This window comes from Theobroma cacao, chromosome 9 (genome assembly GCF_053813885.1).
Source record: "Theobroma cacao isolate CCN51 chromosome 9, ASM5381388v1, whole genome shotgun sequence".
NCBI classification, from domain to species: domain Eukaryota; kingdom Viridiplantae; phylum Streptophyta; class Magnoliopsida; order Malvales; family Malvaceae; genus Theobroma; species Theobroma cacao.
In genome coordinates, this window is record NC_142647.1 from 1840803 (window position 1) to 1857644 (window position 16842).

General features: G+C 35.4%; 2 protein-coding genes and 1 non-coding gene across 6 annotated transcripts; 1 reads left to right on the forward strand and 2 right to left on the reverse strand.

Moving 5' to 3' along the window:
• Positions 1-880: 880 nt before the first annotated feature.
• On the reverse strand, positions 881-14059 carry DCL4 (dicer-like 4). Of its 4 annotated transcripts, none has more exons than XM_018127929.2 (25): positions 13713-14059; positions 13160-13337; positions 12880-12990; positions 12465-12605; positions 12282-12357; positions 11849-11913; positions 10572-10715; positions 10357-10485; positions 9895-10033; positions 9472-9568; positions 8852-9044; positions 7724-7884; positions 7418-7624; positions 7024-7289; positions 6601-6878; positions 6089-6522; positions 5836-5936; positions 4732-4937; positions 4374-4583; positions 3360-3818; positions 2948-3217; positions 2131-2457; positions 1552-1906; positions 1368-1482; positions 881-1248 (listed from the first exon to the last, which is right to left on the reverse strand). In XM_018127929.2, exons 1-25 carry the CDS (start codon positions 13865-13867, stop codon positions 1098-1100), a joined length of 4968 nt encoding a protein of 1655 aa, XP_017983418.2. In that variant the 5' UTR covers positions 13868-14059; the 3' UTR covers positions 881-1097. The 4 variants fall into 4 exon arrangements, with proteins under 4 accessions (XP_017983418.2, XP_007012011.3, XP_088666118.1 ...); XM_007011949.3 differs by having other exon boundaries at positions 6601-6875; positions 13713-14058; XM_088809992.1 differs by having other exon boundaries at positions 6089-6875.
• Positions 14060-15401: 1342 nt separating this feature from the next.
• On the reverse strand, positions 15402-15473 carry TRNAD-GUC (transfer RNA aspartic acid (anticodon GUC)). Its single transcript has one exon. It is a non-coding gene; the product is annotated as a tRNA-Asp (tRNA).
• A 92-nt stretch (positions 15474-15565) lies between these two features.
• Positions 15566-16732, forward strand: LOC18587903 (uncharacterized). Its single transcript, XM_007011951.3, has one exon. The coding sequence runs from the start codon at positions 15633-15635 to the stop codon at positions 16536-16538; it is 906 nt and encodes a 301-aa protein (XP_007012013.3). The 5' UTR covers positions 15566-15632; the 3' UTR covers positions 16539-16732.
• The last annotated feature ends 110 nt before the right edge of the window (positions 16733-16842 follow it).

A 16842-nucleotide genomic window follows, 5' to 3' on the forward strand; every position in this document is an offset into this window, starting at 1 on the left:
CATTTCCCAGCCTGTAAATAGCCTAAATGATTTTGCAAATGACACGTGTCGAGCAGAGATTACTTAGATTAAACTATTATAGTTTTTTCTTTAAGATTTTCAAAATTATTTTATCGATGATGAAATTTTTTTAAAATTCGCTTATTTAATTAACATGTATTCATCCAACTATAAATAAATAAATAAATTCTTTTTTTATTAATTAAAATAATTTGAAATGTAACATATATTCCGATCATTAACAAAAAATATCCGTAACTTCAAAAGTCACACTTTATAACATATTATTTCAAATAATACATTTTTCCTAATTTATATCCAACTATAAATAAATAATTAAATTTTTACTAATTAAAAATTATTTTCTATGTAAATTTCGATCATGATAATAAAAATAAAAACAAACCCGTATTTTCCCAATAAAATTAATAAGGTATCATTAACTAGAATTACAAGTTATTTATTCTTGGTCATGTTCGTAAATGGAACACTTTGGTTGTGGTTAAATTTACACCCTATTATTAACTAAATTATGATAATGTACATTTCAGCAGCCACCGGAATGGAGTAGTATTTTAATTTGATCATTTTAGTCCTTCAATCTAGATTTTAATAAATTTAATCTTTATAATTTTATTAAAAGTCGATTTCAAAGATAATTAAAAACAATATTAAAACTTTATAATTAAATTCGATCACACAAAATTTTTGTTAATGACATGACATGTCAACCGGATTTTTTTTAATCATGTGACACTAGTTAGCACAAAAAATAACTTTAATTCTCATTAAAAAAACACTAAAAATTATTTTATATAAATATATTAATTATTATTTAACTTAACTATAGTAAAATTTGTTTAGACTGATACATGTCACATGATCAAAATATTAATCCATTTCAGCATGTCACGTCATCCAACTTAAAAGGGCAAAATTTTAACACTATTATGAATCATCTTTAAATCGATTTTGATGATATTGCTGAGATTAAATTCATTAGAATTAAATTAAGATGATAAAAAGACCCAAAAATTGTTGTCCAATTAAAGAACTCCAATATGTGGAGCAATGAGGCAAAAGCCTGTCAAGTTGATCTAATGCAAGTAACCTTCATGCTTCAAGTACCAGAGTGCACCTTCTGCTGCATGCTCTGCTGCAGCTTTCTTTTTGGTCCTGGGACTGCCAAAGCACTCCAGGATCATATCTGGGGCTTCTTCTATTACAAGCATCACCTTGAAAGTGAACCTGCAAAAGTTTTCAAGTAGAATTTGAGAAATAATATCAAGGTTTCCAGTTTTCATTCTATCCTAAATGAGACCTTTGAGCTCTACCGATCAAATTTTTTATATAGGTCATGGACTTACGATCTCAAATGGCTTGGTCCTTCCTCTTCACAACATTCAAACAAAGGGGGTTTCCAACAATTGATTGCGCAGATTTCATGTAATCGTGATCTAGCAGTTTTTTGAAGTGATTCACCTGAGAAATGAAGAGACGAATAAGAGAACTCCTCCACACTAACTCACAAAAAGTATAACTATCACAGACCTCTGGATGGCGTGTCAATCCCACAAGCAGGATCAACATTGGAGGAACAGGGGAGTGCTCCTTTGACTTCAATAGGTGATGGCATGCATCCTGCTTTGACTTCAAAAGACGGCATAGGGCTGCTAACAGGAGAGTTGCGGGGTTTACAGAGATTGATTGCCTTATTGATAAAATGGATTCTGGGGTTGAAATCATTCTCAACAGATTGTTGCAATTTCATTTTTGCTGATCCATTAGTGTCAGGATCAGCAACATCAACTGGTGTTTCATCAAATCCAATCAGCTCGGCTTCCATCTTACGGCTTGTTTTTAAAACTTCCTCCAAGGACTTTGACTTGGGTGCATAACCTAGAGCCTGCACATCAAAGACAAGGAGCTACCAGGATTAAGCTGCAGGTCATTTTGTCAGCAAGATAAAGGAAACTTTGCAAGTTTGGAGTGTACCTCCACTAATATTGAAGATTGGGCCACAAACAATATTAACTTCGACAAGGAATTAAAAACAAGTAAAACATCCAAAAGCATTATATATTGGTGTCAACAAACAGGGAATAGAAAAGCATGCAGGACTCTTTTTACCTTTAACTTCGCATATATTTGCTGCGAAGCAGTTCTGATAGCATCTTTTCTGTTAGGGTTGATAGCAGAAACAGCTAGAGGAACATCTCCTGCCTTTACTTTTGCATCAACTGAAAAATTTCTGCCACTTTTAGATGTTAGAAACTTCAGATCCCAGTTGCAAGACTGGCAAAGTTCCTGTAATTCCCTAATAGGATTAAGCTGCACCGTTGAAAGGCTCTTGATTGGATCCAAAATGGATAGCATTATCTTCCAAACACGGTTCAAGTTGAACCCTGTATCAAGGAGAATAGCACCAAACGAAGACTCTACCAAGTCACCAAGAACCTGGATCAATACATTAAAGCTATTAAATTAAATACCCTTCTTAAAGTGTATGATTTAGTAGCATTGTCCATTTATTTTAAAGATTTGCTTTAATCAGAATATTGAATTAAAAAAAATCAAAATCTTCTTCCACAAATGAGACAATAGGCATGATGAAATAAATCAGTGAAGATGATTTGCTTTAATCAAAATCTAGAATTCAACCTAACCCTCATAAATTAAATTAAAAAAAAGAAATCAAAATCCACCATCCATATATCTTGTTCCACAAATGAGAAAAAAGGCATGAAAATAAAGTAGTTTCCAAGGGAAGCATATGATCTTGAAAAATGAATCAGGACATTACACTTTTTGACTTTTATATGCAAGGGGTGAAGCTTTGCATTTGTAAAATTCATTCTTTCAAGGGTGGTTAAAATAGAATCTTACATGTTATAAAGGGGAAAAAATGTGTGCATGAGCGCAAACCATAATAGTTAATAATTTCTACCTTTGGACATTTTGGCCCTTCAAACAATCCCCTTTCTGGTGATGATGTAATGAAGTCAACATATTTTCCTATGGCCTCGGAGAGGGGACAAGAATCACAGATAAGAAATTTGTGTAAGGATCTATCTACTGCAACATTGGCAAAGGACTTGTTGTTTACTGACACTGATCTCAAATCAGTCAACTGGCCAGGCTTCAACTTTGGATAGACTGAAAACAGATATGATGTGATTAAATAATCCAAGACAGCATCTCCAAGAAACTCCAATCTCTGGGAAAATGATTAAAGTATTACTCCTTGTAGCATCAGAAAATATAAAGCTAATAAAACTGACGAGTCAGGTGAAAGATATGAGAAATAAAGAACAAACCAGTCTAATTCCTTTAAGTAGAAAAGAAGAAATGCTGTATACCTGGTAGCAGCCTCCCCCATGCTTATTGTGAGAAGGATGCACAAATGCCTGAAGGAGTAGACCCTTGTGAAGAAACTGATATCCCAACAAATTTTCAAGAGCTCCAGTATCCACTTTAGAGCAGAGCGGCATGAACCTCTTGCTTGCAGCACAAACATTATTAACTTGAGAGTGTTGGAAGTCCACTCGTATGCCAATCCATCTAAGAAATGCAGTTGCAGCTTTGAAGCCTCTATCAACTATAAATGCTCCAACAAGAGCCTCAACCACATCAGCAATTGTTTTCTTATGTAGCCAGTGGTGATTTCTACTGCATCTGACTTCACTATTTGCATGATCTGCTTGACAATTATATTGTGAATGAGTAGTTCCCTCAGTTTCTTTGGTACAAATTATTTGGCAGGGATGGCCCAAAGCATAGAATTGGCAAGGATCAAAAGGTTGATCGCGTATGTAAACCTGAAAATTAGTGGAAACACTGCATCATAAAGATTTATTGTTTATCTTAAAACACCAAATATACATCAAACAAATTAAATCTTCTTAGTCGAATTATCCTTTCCAAATGGCATTAACATGAAGCATTTGACTATGCCCAAAACTTCTCAAACAACAGATGTAAACAATTCCAAAATGGGCAAAACATCTAGACTAAACCAGCAGGGAGGGAGGCGGGAGCAAGGAAGGGAGACAAGGGATCTAGCCAAACACATCATGTTTTAGTTCAATCATTTCTGTAAATAATACATTTTTTCTATAATTTTTTATGTCCATAGGTCTAAAGATCATTTATCGATATCGGACAAGTGACACGACCATGCACTTCAGCATTTAATGCAACCGGTTCACATTTGTTAGCAGTGAACAATCGCAGACCACAATCCCAAAAATGTTTTATGTTTGAAAAAGTATGTTGAACAACTACTACAATTCATCCAAAATAGAACTATTATGCTAACCAGAACAAGATTAACAACTTTTGCATAATGAAGATACATTCTAAGACAATCAAACCTGTAAATTGCTCCTTGTTGCTAGCTTGAACAAATTAGAATTATTTACAGCATTAGACCTTCTCCTAGTCAGTCCCCCTTCATCAAGAGCATCATGTAAAAGAAAAAGATGGCGGCCTACAGCAAACTTGAGGAAAGCATCACCAAGTGATTCAAGCCTTTCAAGAGAAAAACGCTCTTGGCACTTCTCTGTAGTGAGTGCTTCTAGGACCTAACATCACTTCAAACTGTTAGTAGTAGAAAAGATTCATGCATATCTTAGCATTTCATGATTGACTGAATAAAGTAGCATGGTAAGTAACTTAATGGCTGCTTAACCAAAAGCAATACTGAACTATCACATGCAAAGAGGGCCTTACCTTATTGGCTGTAACTTCAGCTCCCTCAGGGAATGAAGCAGAAAAAACATGCTTCAGTTCAATCGCCACAAGCAAGTTCTCCAGGCGGTGCATAATTGATGGTAACAAAGAAAGTGAACTCCCAATATCTTTGGAGAAGCCTATTATTTTCAACTGACAAAGCTCAGGAGGCAAATCAATGAAGTACTCATCCAATTCATTTGATTCTGTTTATGGCAACGAAACAGCCATAAGTGATTAGAGAGACCAAGAGAGTCAACTAGAAAACAACTTTTTCATTCATTTAATTTGCTGATAAAGAAAATGACAGACCGGATGGAGGGGAGGGAGGACCCAGAGTGTCCAACAGCAAGAAAACCATAGTTTTCTAGATTGTAGAGTGGTTGACATTACAGATTAACATTTTAGTTACTATTCTGCCAAACTTAACTAAAAAACTCAAGAAGTCGAACTACTGAAGCAGGTTATGAACGGCCAGTAAAGCTGCTTATAATGTGTTATATTGTTGCAATAGCCTGATTCTACTTACTAGCTAGTAATCCTGAAGTCTAGGATTAGGATGCTTACCACAACATGAGAACCCATTGTCTCATTCCATTGACTCCAACTTGAGTATTTCTCATTTCCAAAAAATATTCAGTTCATGATATCTCTTTTACATCAAATAAGCTAAATGAGTCTAATGTAATTCCTTGCTCTATCAACATGGATGGTAAGCCACTCCAAATCTGGTAGATTTCTTGTTTTCTAGAGCTTTCTTGATGAAGATGCTGATAGATCAAAGAGATAAGGACAATGACTAGGACCAAATAAAGTTTGGTTTACACAAACATCAAATTTCTACTCAAGCATTACATGTCAATAACAGGCAATTTAGCACAAACTAATAATAAACTATAAATCTTGTAAACCCAATAGAGAATTGTAGACAGCATAAAATAATAATACAATCTGAAGAAAACAAATAGCAATATACCCATGAAGATAGTTGCAAGGCCCAACTATCATATTTAGAACGAAGATAAATCCAGTACAACAAACAATTTACTTAAGGAAAAAGAGAACCGTAAAAGGAAATGAAAACCAAAGCAAACAAAAAGCTACCTGAGTCCTCCGGCTTTCGATTGTGTAGCAAATTCCGCAATTTAAAAAGTGGCTTTGCACGCAAAAGAGGTTGTTCAGGATGCTTAAGATGAATGTCAGACCTAATTCACAACATTAATATTAAAACTCCCTCAATTGAATACTAGATAAAAACCTAATCTAGAACAACTTGGTGTACATAAACTTTCCATTAGAAATCAAACTAATTTCTGATAATGCTAACAGTAGTGAATCAAGAAGTTGAGATACCAACATTTTTAAGTGCTCCACATGGCTTAAAGTGCCTGAATCTCTGTATGGGCTGTAACCATTTTTTTCACCAACAATGTTAGTGATAAAGTAAAATGCCACCTTGTGTGGAGCATATACAAAGCTATTCTTAACATCTCTTACATCCCTACAACCATTTGCAAGTTCCAAGCAAACACCTGAAGGGAAATTTCCATTCTCTACAGCTTCTGCTGGAGTCTTAAAAAGTGGAGATGACAAACATCTTTTAATAATCTTCCAGTCCACCATGACTTTATTCTCACAATTGTGCAAAATAACAGGGAGCAACAGATAGAATGTTGAGGAGCTTGATGCAAAAACTTCATTGTTTCCTAAGGGAACATATTCAGAAAGGAATTTTGATCTATCAAGGATGACCTTGAAGAACATTTCTTGAAAATGCTGTGCTTGCATGATCTGCATATGTAGGTATAGACAGTGAGTTTTGGAAAGTAAGCTTATTAGAACAAACTTCACAGCACAAAATACTATTACCTCTTTTCTGTTGAATTCTGCAACCCCTGATGGGACAAGCTTGGTCATCACAGATCTACGGCGAGCTAGGTGAAGATCCAGCTCCATTCTCTCAGCCTCTTTGGGGAGAGGAGACTTGACAAAGAGACCAAACTCCTTATAGCTCCTATCCTCAGGATCCGGAATAAATTTTATATAGTAAGAATTTAGGAGGACATAATCTTCCAAGTTTGTCCATGGTTCTTTAAGTGCAGCAGGAACAAGCATCTCATGTAGTTCGCCACGTGAATCCTCATCTGCTGACAAACAAAATCAAATTTTGTTGAGATAAAAGACAACCAAAAGTATCTTATCCTGTACTGGTCACCCCCCCCCCCCCCCCCCCCCCCCCCCGGTCTTTCCCAAAAAAAAAAAAAGAAGACAAAAAAGCTGCTCTGCATCAACCTTCAGAGCTCCCAGAATCAGAAGACTCCAGCACTGTCTCCTCCTCAAAAGCATCCTTTTGCAATGGCAAGAGATAGTCATTCAAGGCTCCCAATTTATGCAATTCTTCAACTGCTTTTAGACAAGCATCTTTTTTAGCAGCATCCACTGAAGATTGAGGTGTACTGGCAATTTGATTTATCGGAGCATTGGAAGGTAAAACTATATTGCAGATTGTTCCTCCTATATCATCAAAATAAAAAAAGCTTGGCCTGGGGTCAAAGTACCTGAAGAATAGATGAGTAAAACTCACATATGTAATCTAAAAAAGTAAAAGAATTTCCACGCAGAAACATATGTAGTGGAACTCAAAAGTTTAAAAGTAGGTAACAATAAAAAGGTTAGAAGGGCATACTCATCATGGGGTAGTTTTGAGCAGTACTGATGAAGTAGAGAGATGCTATATCCTGAACTGATGGAAGCACCAGATGAATCAACTTTATACATTCTTTCCTCAAGACTGGTAAATACCTCAGTAGACGTTCTGAAAGAAATTTCGATATTCATACGATCTTCATCGTTCTTAAAATTTTTAATCAAATTTAGTTCCCTCTCATTCCCACTGCAAAATTAAGAGAAAGAACTTATTTTCTTTTTCCAATAACAGAAAGAGAACCAAATGAAAAGACCTTCAAATAGTATATGCATTTATCAAAAGCACCTGTTCACCAGAAATGCATACTCAGACAGAGGCATTCTTGCACGGCCCCTCGATTGGATAAAACTTGCAACAGTTTCTGGAAGGTCAAACCGTATCACAAGGCAGCATGTCTGAATGTCAAGTCCTTCTTCACCCACTTTAGTTGCGACCAAAAGATTCAACTGCGAATTCAGTGTGCAGAGAATCAAGAATTAATAACTGACCTCAACCTGCTGAGAGCCAATAGCAATACATACACAAGGTTTTCCCATGCAGATAACAGCCATCCTCTCAAAAGCTACTGTAAGGCAACTCAACGTGCAAACAACATCAAAGTCTCAGCTGTTTGATGCACCACATTATTTTAAAGACACATTGGCGCTGGTGGTAATCCAAGTTCAAGATGCATCTTTTCGTTCCTTTTCAAAAGATCTTTTTATATATAGACAGCCTTTTCAGTCTGCTTCTATGGGCAACAGTTGCTATAAACTGCTAAGGCATACAGACTTTTTGTTAGATATGAATGGAAAAGCTTTCAGCTTATAATCAAATGTCATATCATTTTGTTACATTATAGAATCTAATACACTCATACATGTTTGTATGTAGGGATAGATGGAGCATACTCCAGATAAAAGAGGACAGAACAGACAAAACATTTATTAGACGCCCATCCATCTACTACTGGTAAAAATAAACCCACGTGGTAAGAAAAAAAGTCTAATCTATAAAAGTATTTCCATAGCTACAATTAGTTTTCCATTTCAAATCTTTCCCTAATCAATTCAGCTCATACAATAGAAAAAAAGCCATTTCTGTGGGCCACAGCAATTTCTACACTTCTGTTTCTTCCGTAATGGCTACAACAGATTACGACTACAGGTTCAACCTACAAGAATAATAACGAAATGTAGGAGCTTCTGTCTCATAAAAACTTTGAGAGATTAGGAAATTTCACCTCCTTTAGCATTTAGCAACATTAACGATAATGATAAGTACGTTTTCAAAAACAACAAATATCGCTGTACATTGTGCCCAAAGCATTGAATTAGCCAGTCAGCTAAGAAACGAAATTACAAACAACAATTCAATGGTGTACAGGGGGCAGGGTTGGGGGGCGGAATCTTAATACTAGCAGAAAAGGATTACCTCTCCAGTTCTGAACTTCTCAAGAATTTTCTTCATTGTCTTCCGTGACATACTTTTAAGACCAGAGTGGACTCCCACAAGAAAATGGCACTTCAAAGATGATAGGAACTTAAGGTTTTGCAGTATGTATGACAAGGATCTAGCGGTAACAATCCTATTCACAAATATTATACATTTCATATTTGGCTGTAACCTGCAAAAGGTGTTATGAAAGTCTGTAAGAGAAATAGTTATATATATAGATTACTTGTTAACAAAATAATGAGAAAACAAAAAGCTTAAAGGGATTAAAAAACACAATGGTAGAGTCTGTTTGTAAGTAACCAGACAGAAAGAAAATGAGACATGGTGTGAACACAAATTTAATACGAAGAGCTATAATTGCATTTATGTTGACCACAAATGGCTGCTCCCCTCCAAATATAAATAAATTACCATCACACTTCATGCATTAAGTCCCTTCTCTTGCCTCCAAGGGTTGCAAGAACTGCATCCGTTATTATATGCAAATAAACAGTTTTTTTACTATGTAATAAAACTATTGAACTGGGATTGACAGAATTTATATGCAATATGTCTAACAAATAACTGAAAACCGCTTTACATTCTTGAATACCAACCTGAAGGTGGAAAGAATTCCAATAAGGCGTAAAAGCTTTTTCGAGAAAAATGGTTCCTTCAAAATCTCTACATCAGATATATCATGTGCAGTCCCATCTACAATATTAGCAACAAAGGCTGATGGCTGAGTTCATACTCGAGTTTGCTCAAACAATAATGACAAAACTAATCCACAGATTATTAGAAGTTTACTGCATACAATGAAGTAGTAAATAGTATGTAACCATCAGAAAAACAGAGACAGCAGGTATAATTAAGTTGAAGCTACAATCAAAAAGTCCCTGAACAGATTACCATATCTCTCCTATATAACTTCAACTTTGGAGCACACAATATGATTATGTACACAACCACTAAGAAACTAGACGACAGCTAAAATGAAGTAGAAGCTAAAATTTAAAATGCCTGAACAGATTATATACCTCTCCTACAATCAGAAGCAAAAATATCAGCAGCCTGAGCAAGATATCGATCACACACAGAGTCATCGCTTAAACTTCCCTCATCTTCTACCAATTCGTTCCTCTCAGAGTTATCACCAGTCAAAAGAAGTCGGCAAGCCTACAAAATGCAGATGAAAGAGAAGAATAAATCAGAATTTAAGGGAAGAATTGCCCTATAAACAAAATATTTCCACTTTCTCATCTAGAACACCATTAAGGAGATAAGCCAAAAAACAAAAATGCTTAGCGCTCACACACAAAAAATGCAAGTCATAAATAATAACCTATAGATTAAATACACCATATAAAAACAAAACTCTAATGAATAGCATATAAGATAAACAGAACATTTACTAAAAACAGAATTAAAAATTTAAAGAAGGGCTGTCAAATGCCAATTAACAGAAACAACAAAATTCAGTTATTTTTGCAATATCTTACTTGTAATGCTCCCCAAAGGCCAAGATTTTCCAAACAAAAGATTATATTATCATGCATTCTTCTGAGTAGCTTTTTTGTGCTCCTGGCACATTGAGAATCGCCATTCTTCCGGCCAAGTGTTGATATGCACTGCTCTTGCCACAATGAAACAGAAATTTAAAGCTTATTTCAAGATAATGAAGTTAAAGCAAGAGCAATCCGTCAATTCAATATACCTGGCGCTTCATCTTCTCGAGTTTACTACAACAAAGCATGTAGGAACTAGAAGGGCCCAAATCAACAGGACCATAATTATATACTCTAACGACAGGAGATGCTACGAAGCTTTCCAATTCCTCCTTATCTTCAATTGAATAGACCTACAAATTATGGCGAGACAAATATTACAAAATCAACTACTGTGAGCATCTAGATCAGTACAACAATGGTGTTTAAGAAAAAATTTCCCCCCTCCATTTTGATTATAACCAAAGAGTCTTTTCTTCAAAGGCATTCCTCATTACAAGGCAACTAGTGTTTTCCACATCTCCAAAGATCTATGGTAAAACAGTCACACAGAACAAGGGAGAGAGAAATAGATTGATGATGATGACAATGACAACAATAAATGGTGACAAACATTACCCTCCTGAGCCAAAATTATGGTGGTTGCGTGAATCTTTGGAACTGTCATGGTAGAAATATCAACCACAATAGACTCAAAATAAGATATTTATTTACTTATTCAGCTCTAAGTACATGCATCCATATGCAGCAGAAAATAAAAAGCTTCAGGATTGCTTCATCTACCTCACTATTAAGGTTGCACCAAAAATGTTAACTCATACCAATTAAGTCTCATCAATACTTGAAAATATTCTTTATGTATTATACAATGAACTAAGAACTTAGATCATTCAACCTATGCAGTTCTACTAGGAGAGTGAGTGTTTTCAAATGTGAAGAGGACCAGAGTGAGCGTTTTCAATTGTGAAGAGAGCCAAACACATGTTTCATCCACTGCATAGAAAAAAACAGATGGTTCTCCTATAGCTATATATACATAAGTCCATATCAAGTACATTGGGATAGGTTAGACTCCAGTTGAGGAAAGCCCAATATATCTTCTGGTCCTCCTCGGCTCACTAAACCAAGATGGACTATGACCAGCCATTACTCCAGCTTATAAAAGTTTGGAAAGGGTTGACCAAACCAAAGTCCTCAATTCAGGCTAACAGGACTACCACTTCACAAGCTATAGAAGGCCACAACATCTATAATTAGCATTACAAAAACCTGACTACATAAACTAAGAAACTTTTAGGCACCCAAAACCTTCTTATGAACTACATAAACTATTCATTAGGTGTTTCCTTCATCATGCAAGATTTATGATTGAACATGAGAACAGATAGTTAGATCCCAATCTTCAACCATAATTAGTTTTAGAAAGGAAAACAAAAGACTGCAAAAAACCATATTATACCTCAAAGTAAATGTTTTGAAGACTCACCTTAGCATCAAGTAAATTTTCGAGACTGTTGATGCTTTTCGGTAAATTCATTTGACTAGAAGCATCTGAAAGCATAAATTATATGTTCCAAGATTTAAGGATATCATGGAAGTAGCTATTAACAGATCACAGCTATCAGCTATAAAACTTGAACAGCCAGTCAGTCAAGTGAAGATATATCATTGGAAAGCACTACACGATGCAGTGTAATCCAAAATATTTGTCTCATATAAGCTAAAGGATAACTTGTAGGAAGTTGAAACCTTAGCTTTTCAAATTCATTTTCTTCCACCTTTACACATAACACATCCTCAAAACACCTTTCATTGGTCACATTTCCCATAAGAATAAAAAATTTGTATGACAAAAGGATTGAAAAAGTCAGGTACGAACTCAATGATTTTGATTCAATAGAAATGAAATTCTGAATTACCTTTACCAACAATGGGAGATGCTGTCATGCCAAATATACGAGGAAGCGTTGATGCAGTAGCTTTATCATAGAAAGCCTACATGATTGTCAAGGTAATCTACAGAAATCAAAATACATCAACTGAAAGAAACTAATGTGATTCTATCATTGAGAGCACAATTATAAATATGTTTAGCACATTACTCTCATGATTTCTGCATAAGGATGATTGCTTTTAATTTGAGCATGATGACACTCATCAAATATCAGAAGGGCAATTAAATCCATCCTGATGAAGCAGTGATACAAGCTACGAAGTAGTATTTGAGGGGTCATAACCAGCACCTGCACCAAAACAATCAGCATGAATAGAAATATAAGCCAAGGACGAAGCACAGCCTCAAAGATCCATAATACCTACTAAAACGCAACATCCTCCATAGGGGAAAAAACAAAGAAAAATAAAGTGGAATAAACTTAATTTGGTAAACTTCATAAGACAAGTCTCAAGTTCAATAAAAAAATATTTCATCTTTCCATATTCAATAGAGTCCATCATAGGATATTGAACAAAATGTGGATAAATATGAATATTGCGTCAACCAAAGAACATAATCACCTCATATTGTTCCATCTCTTTTTCCCAGTCCTGGTGATTCTTCAAGTGCCTGCAGTTCCCACAATAAGTCCCAACCTTGAAATCAAGAGAATCTTCTATAACCCTGCCTTGCTACACAACAGTAACAGATTTGATTCAAAACCATGCATGACCCACTGCTACTTCGAATCTAAAATTATAAGGTTGGCAATCCGCACTGGCTCTTAAATCCCAAACTCAGCCAAAACAATATTATAAACCTAATCATTAATAAGTCAGAAAATCATAGAAAGTAGCCCACCTGCTGAACAAGAGCCACCGTGGGGGCAAGAAAAATGCAAATCTTTTGCTGGGGTTTCCTTATCAAATGAGCAAGCTCGTAAATAAGCAGCACAGCAATATGGGTCTTCCCACAACCAGTCTCCAAATATACAATTATGTTCTCTTCCATGGCTTTCTTGCACAACTCCAATTGGTACCTTAAACAAAAGCATAAATCACAATGCAACTTTGAAATATTAATAATAATGATAAATAAAACCAAACTAAACAAAAAGGTTGAGCCTCCAAAAGCTTGATGGAAACAGCACCTCAATACATAGTTAAAAAGGCCAATATTGGTTCTTTTACATGGCTTTCAACATTTTTTGAGACATAATCAACCAAAAAGGTCTTGTATTTCTCGAGTTTTCACTCAAATTTCTCCCCAGACAAACAGAGAGTTCTCTGTTTCTTCGACTAAACTGACACGAAGCAATCAGAAAGAAACAAACCAAAGCAAACTCACATTTCCAAAAAAACGAAATAAACAAACATAAATATTTACAAATACAAAACAACAAAACAGGACTCACTTTCTAGCTATCTTTCTCGGGTCCTTCTCTTTCTTTTCCACTTTCGCTCCATTTTCTTCACTAACTTCAGCGATCGGCGAGGGGCTAGCATAGGCTTTAGGTTTAGCGGTAACGGGCGGTTCGACTCCGTCGGCGGACAACTCGCCGTCCGGCATCGATGGGGGAATTCTGGCTTCACCGCTACTAAAAAGTGTTTTTTCCAGCGTTAGTAGAAGACTCGAAAAAGAAGAAAATAGTGAGACAAAGACACCGTGCTTTGATAAATGGATGACGAAATTCTTTTCGGATATTTAAGGCGGTGTGGTGTTGTTGGATTTTTTTTTCATTCCTTTTTTCTCTTGCTTTAATGTTCATGAATGAATCGTGGGAAACGGGAAGTCAATGGAAAGTCAAATCTCACAACTCTAAAATTCAATTTTTTTTATTTTTTGAAAAAAAAATACTAATTATATACAAAATTAAAAATATTAACTGAATTATTTTCTAAGTTAATCATGAAAATATTAAAGAAAATCCTAAATAAAAAATACTAATTGAAGATATTACTGCTAAATTATTTTGTCCCACATAAATTGAATTGAGGAACCAATCAACGTGATCTTTGTCAGATTCTTTCTATACTTGCCCACGTGAACCGCTGCTGTTTCTCTCCGTCATTAAATATTTATTGATTTATTTTTATAAAATTAAATTGAATGTTTTTATTTTAATATATTTATTATTAAATTTTAAAAAATTATACTAAACATATTATAATATAACAATTTATTTTGAGATATTTTAAAAAACAAAGAGAAAAATATGAGTAATTTTTTATTTCCATTTTATTTGACTTTTTGGTTAAAAGGAAAAAACAAATATTTTGTTGTTTGATGAGTAGATTGACATGTAAATTCATTAAAATTAAAATAACTTATATCCAATTCAATTTTACTATGTATATTCTGAAAGTAGAAAGTTTCTTGACTCACTAAAAAATAATTTATTTTTTAATGAATAAATAAATAAATTTGGATTCATAAAATTGAAAGTTTTTATTACATAGTGTCGAAAGTATTAAGGTACAGATTCATATAGTATTTTTAAATTTTAATTAAATATTTATAAAATTTAGTTAACTTAACAATTAATAAAATTTGATATAGGATATTTAAAAAATAACTAATAACTTACTATTGGTATCCTTAGTAGAAACAAATATTTTGAACGTAGAAAGTTTTTATCTTTTTTATTTTTGTTTTAGATTTTGAGTTCAAGGTTTCAGTTTAAAATAATTAATCAAATATTCATGAATAAATAAATAAATAAATTTAAACTTGTAAATTTGAGAATTTAATGAGTACTGTTTAAAATATCAAAATACAAATTTTGATAAATATTTATAAATTTTAATTAGATATTTAATTTGTAAAATCGAGTATGTATTTAATGAGTAATATATAAAATATTAAAATACAAATTTTGATAAATATTTTTAAATTTTGATTGGATGTTTATTTTGTAAAATCAAGTATGTATTTAATGAGTTATGTCTAAAATATTAAAATATGAATCTCAATAAATATTTTTTAATTTTAATTAGATATTTATAAATTTTAATTATTTTATCAATTAATAAATTTTGAAATATCTTTATCTTATCAATTATCCCCAGTACAGACAAAAGTCTTGGCTTGCAAAACATTTAATCGCCGTTGCCGGGGATCGAACCCGGGTCGCCCGCGTGACAGGCGGGAATACTCACCACTATACTACAACGACTTTGGGCTTTTACGCGGACCAAAAGCACATAAATTTTGGTTGATGTTTTTTTCCCCCCCCACCTTGTGGAAGCAAAAGTTAAACGTTAACGTCTCGCTGCGTAGGACGAACAGGCTGCTTGATAAAACCAAGCACCACCGCAGCAAAGAGCAAACCTCCATGGCAATGCCGATCCCCAACCTCACCCCTCTTTCCAGCAGCACCGTGAAGCCTACCGTCATCTTCACCACGCCACCAAACTACGCCGCCAGACTCTCCAACCTCCTCACTCTGAAAGGCCACACTCCTCTCTGGTGCCCAACCATCACCACTCATCCCACTCCCCACTCTCTCTCCACCCACCTTTCCCCACACTTCCTCTCTCTCCTATCCGCTATCACCTTCCCTTCTCGCGCCTCCATCACCTCCTTTTCCCTTGCCGCCCTCTCTCTCCCTAAACCCCTTCTCCCCTCTCATGGCCCCACATTCATTCTCGCTGCCTTAGGCAAAGATTCAGAGTTAATCAACACCCCTTTTATCTCTCAAATTTGTTCCAATTTACAACGGATTAAAGTTTTGGTCCCTCCAACCGCTACTCCCAACAGCCTAGCCTTGTCTCTCGGGAAAGGATATGGTCGGAGAGTGTTGTGTCCGGTTCCGAAAGTTGTCGGACTAAACGAGCCTCCAGTTGTTCCGGATTTCCTCAAGGATTTGGAGAGTGGTGGGTGGGTCCCGATTCGTGTTGACGCGTACGAGACGAGGTGGGTAGGGCCTAGTTGTGCGGAGGAAGTGGTAAGGAAGGGGGAGGAGCACGAGGAGGAAGTGAACGCCGTTGTTTTCACGAGTAGTGGGGAAGTGGAGGGGTTTTTGAAGAGTTTAAGGGAGTTCGGATGGGATTGGGGGATGGTCAGAAGGAGGTGGTCGCGGTTAGTGGTTGCGGCTCATGGGCCGGTCACCGCGGTGGGGGCGAAGAGGTTGGGAGTGGATGTTGACGTCGTGAGTTCAAATTTTGATAGTTTTCAGGGTGTCGTTGACGCGCTTGATGTCTGTTTGAACGCTCTGGGACAGGAACAGGATTGCATGTAACTTGTTTGAAATAAGTCATAGGATTCTTGATAATCATCATATGTCTCTGGCTAATGATGAAGACTTTGGGAATGTTAGAACCAAAGGGAACACCGAACAAAGACATATATCTGTCATTGTCATTGGTTCCATGTAAAGATCAAAGAATGCCCATGGCAAATTTTCTTACTTGAAGCAATACTCCTTTGGGTACAGATTAGCTTGAAAAGTTACATTTAGATGAGCAACTTAGATGACACTTTTAAAGCTTCACTGAAGAAGAATTTCACAGCATTGATTGATCCAACTTACCCAGGCTTGGCAC

Coding starts and splice junctions, on each gene's coding strand:
- DCL4 (XM_088809992.1), bottom strand. CDS start 13,867: ATGCCGGACGGCGAGTTGTCCGCCGACGGAGTCGAACCGCCCGTTACC. Junction 13,338..13,712: donor CCGAGAAAGATAGCTAGAAA/GTGAGTCCTGTT, acceptor CTTTTGTTTAAG/GTACCAATTGGAGTTGTGCA. Junction 4,938..5,835: donor TCGAAAGCCGGAGGACTCAG/GTAGCTTTTTGT, acceptor TGCCATAAACAG/AATCAAATGAATTGGATGAG.
- LOC18587903 (XM_007011951.3), top strand. CDS start 15,633: ATGGCAATGCCGATCCCCAACCTCACCCCTCTTTCCAGCAGCACCGTG.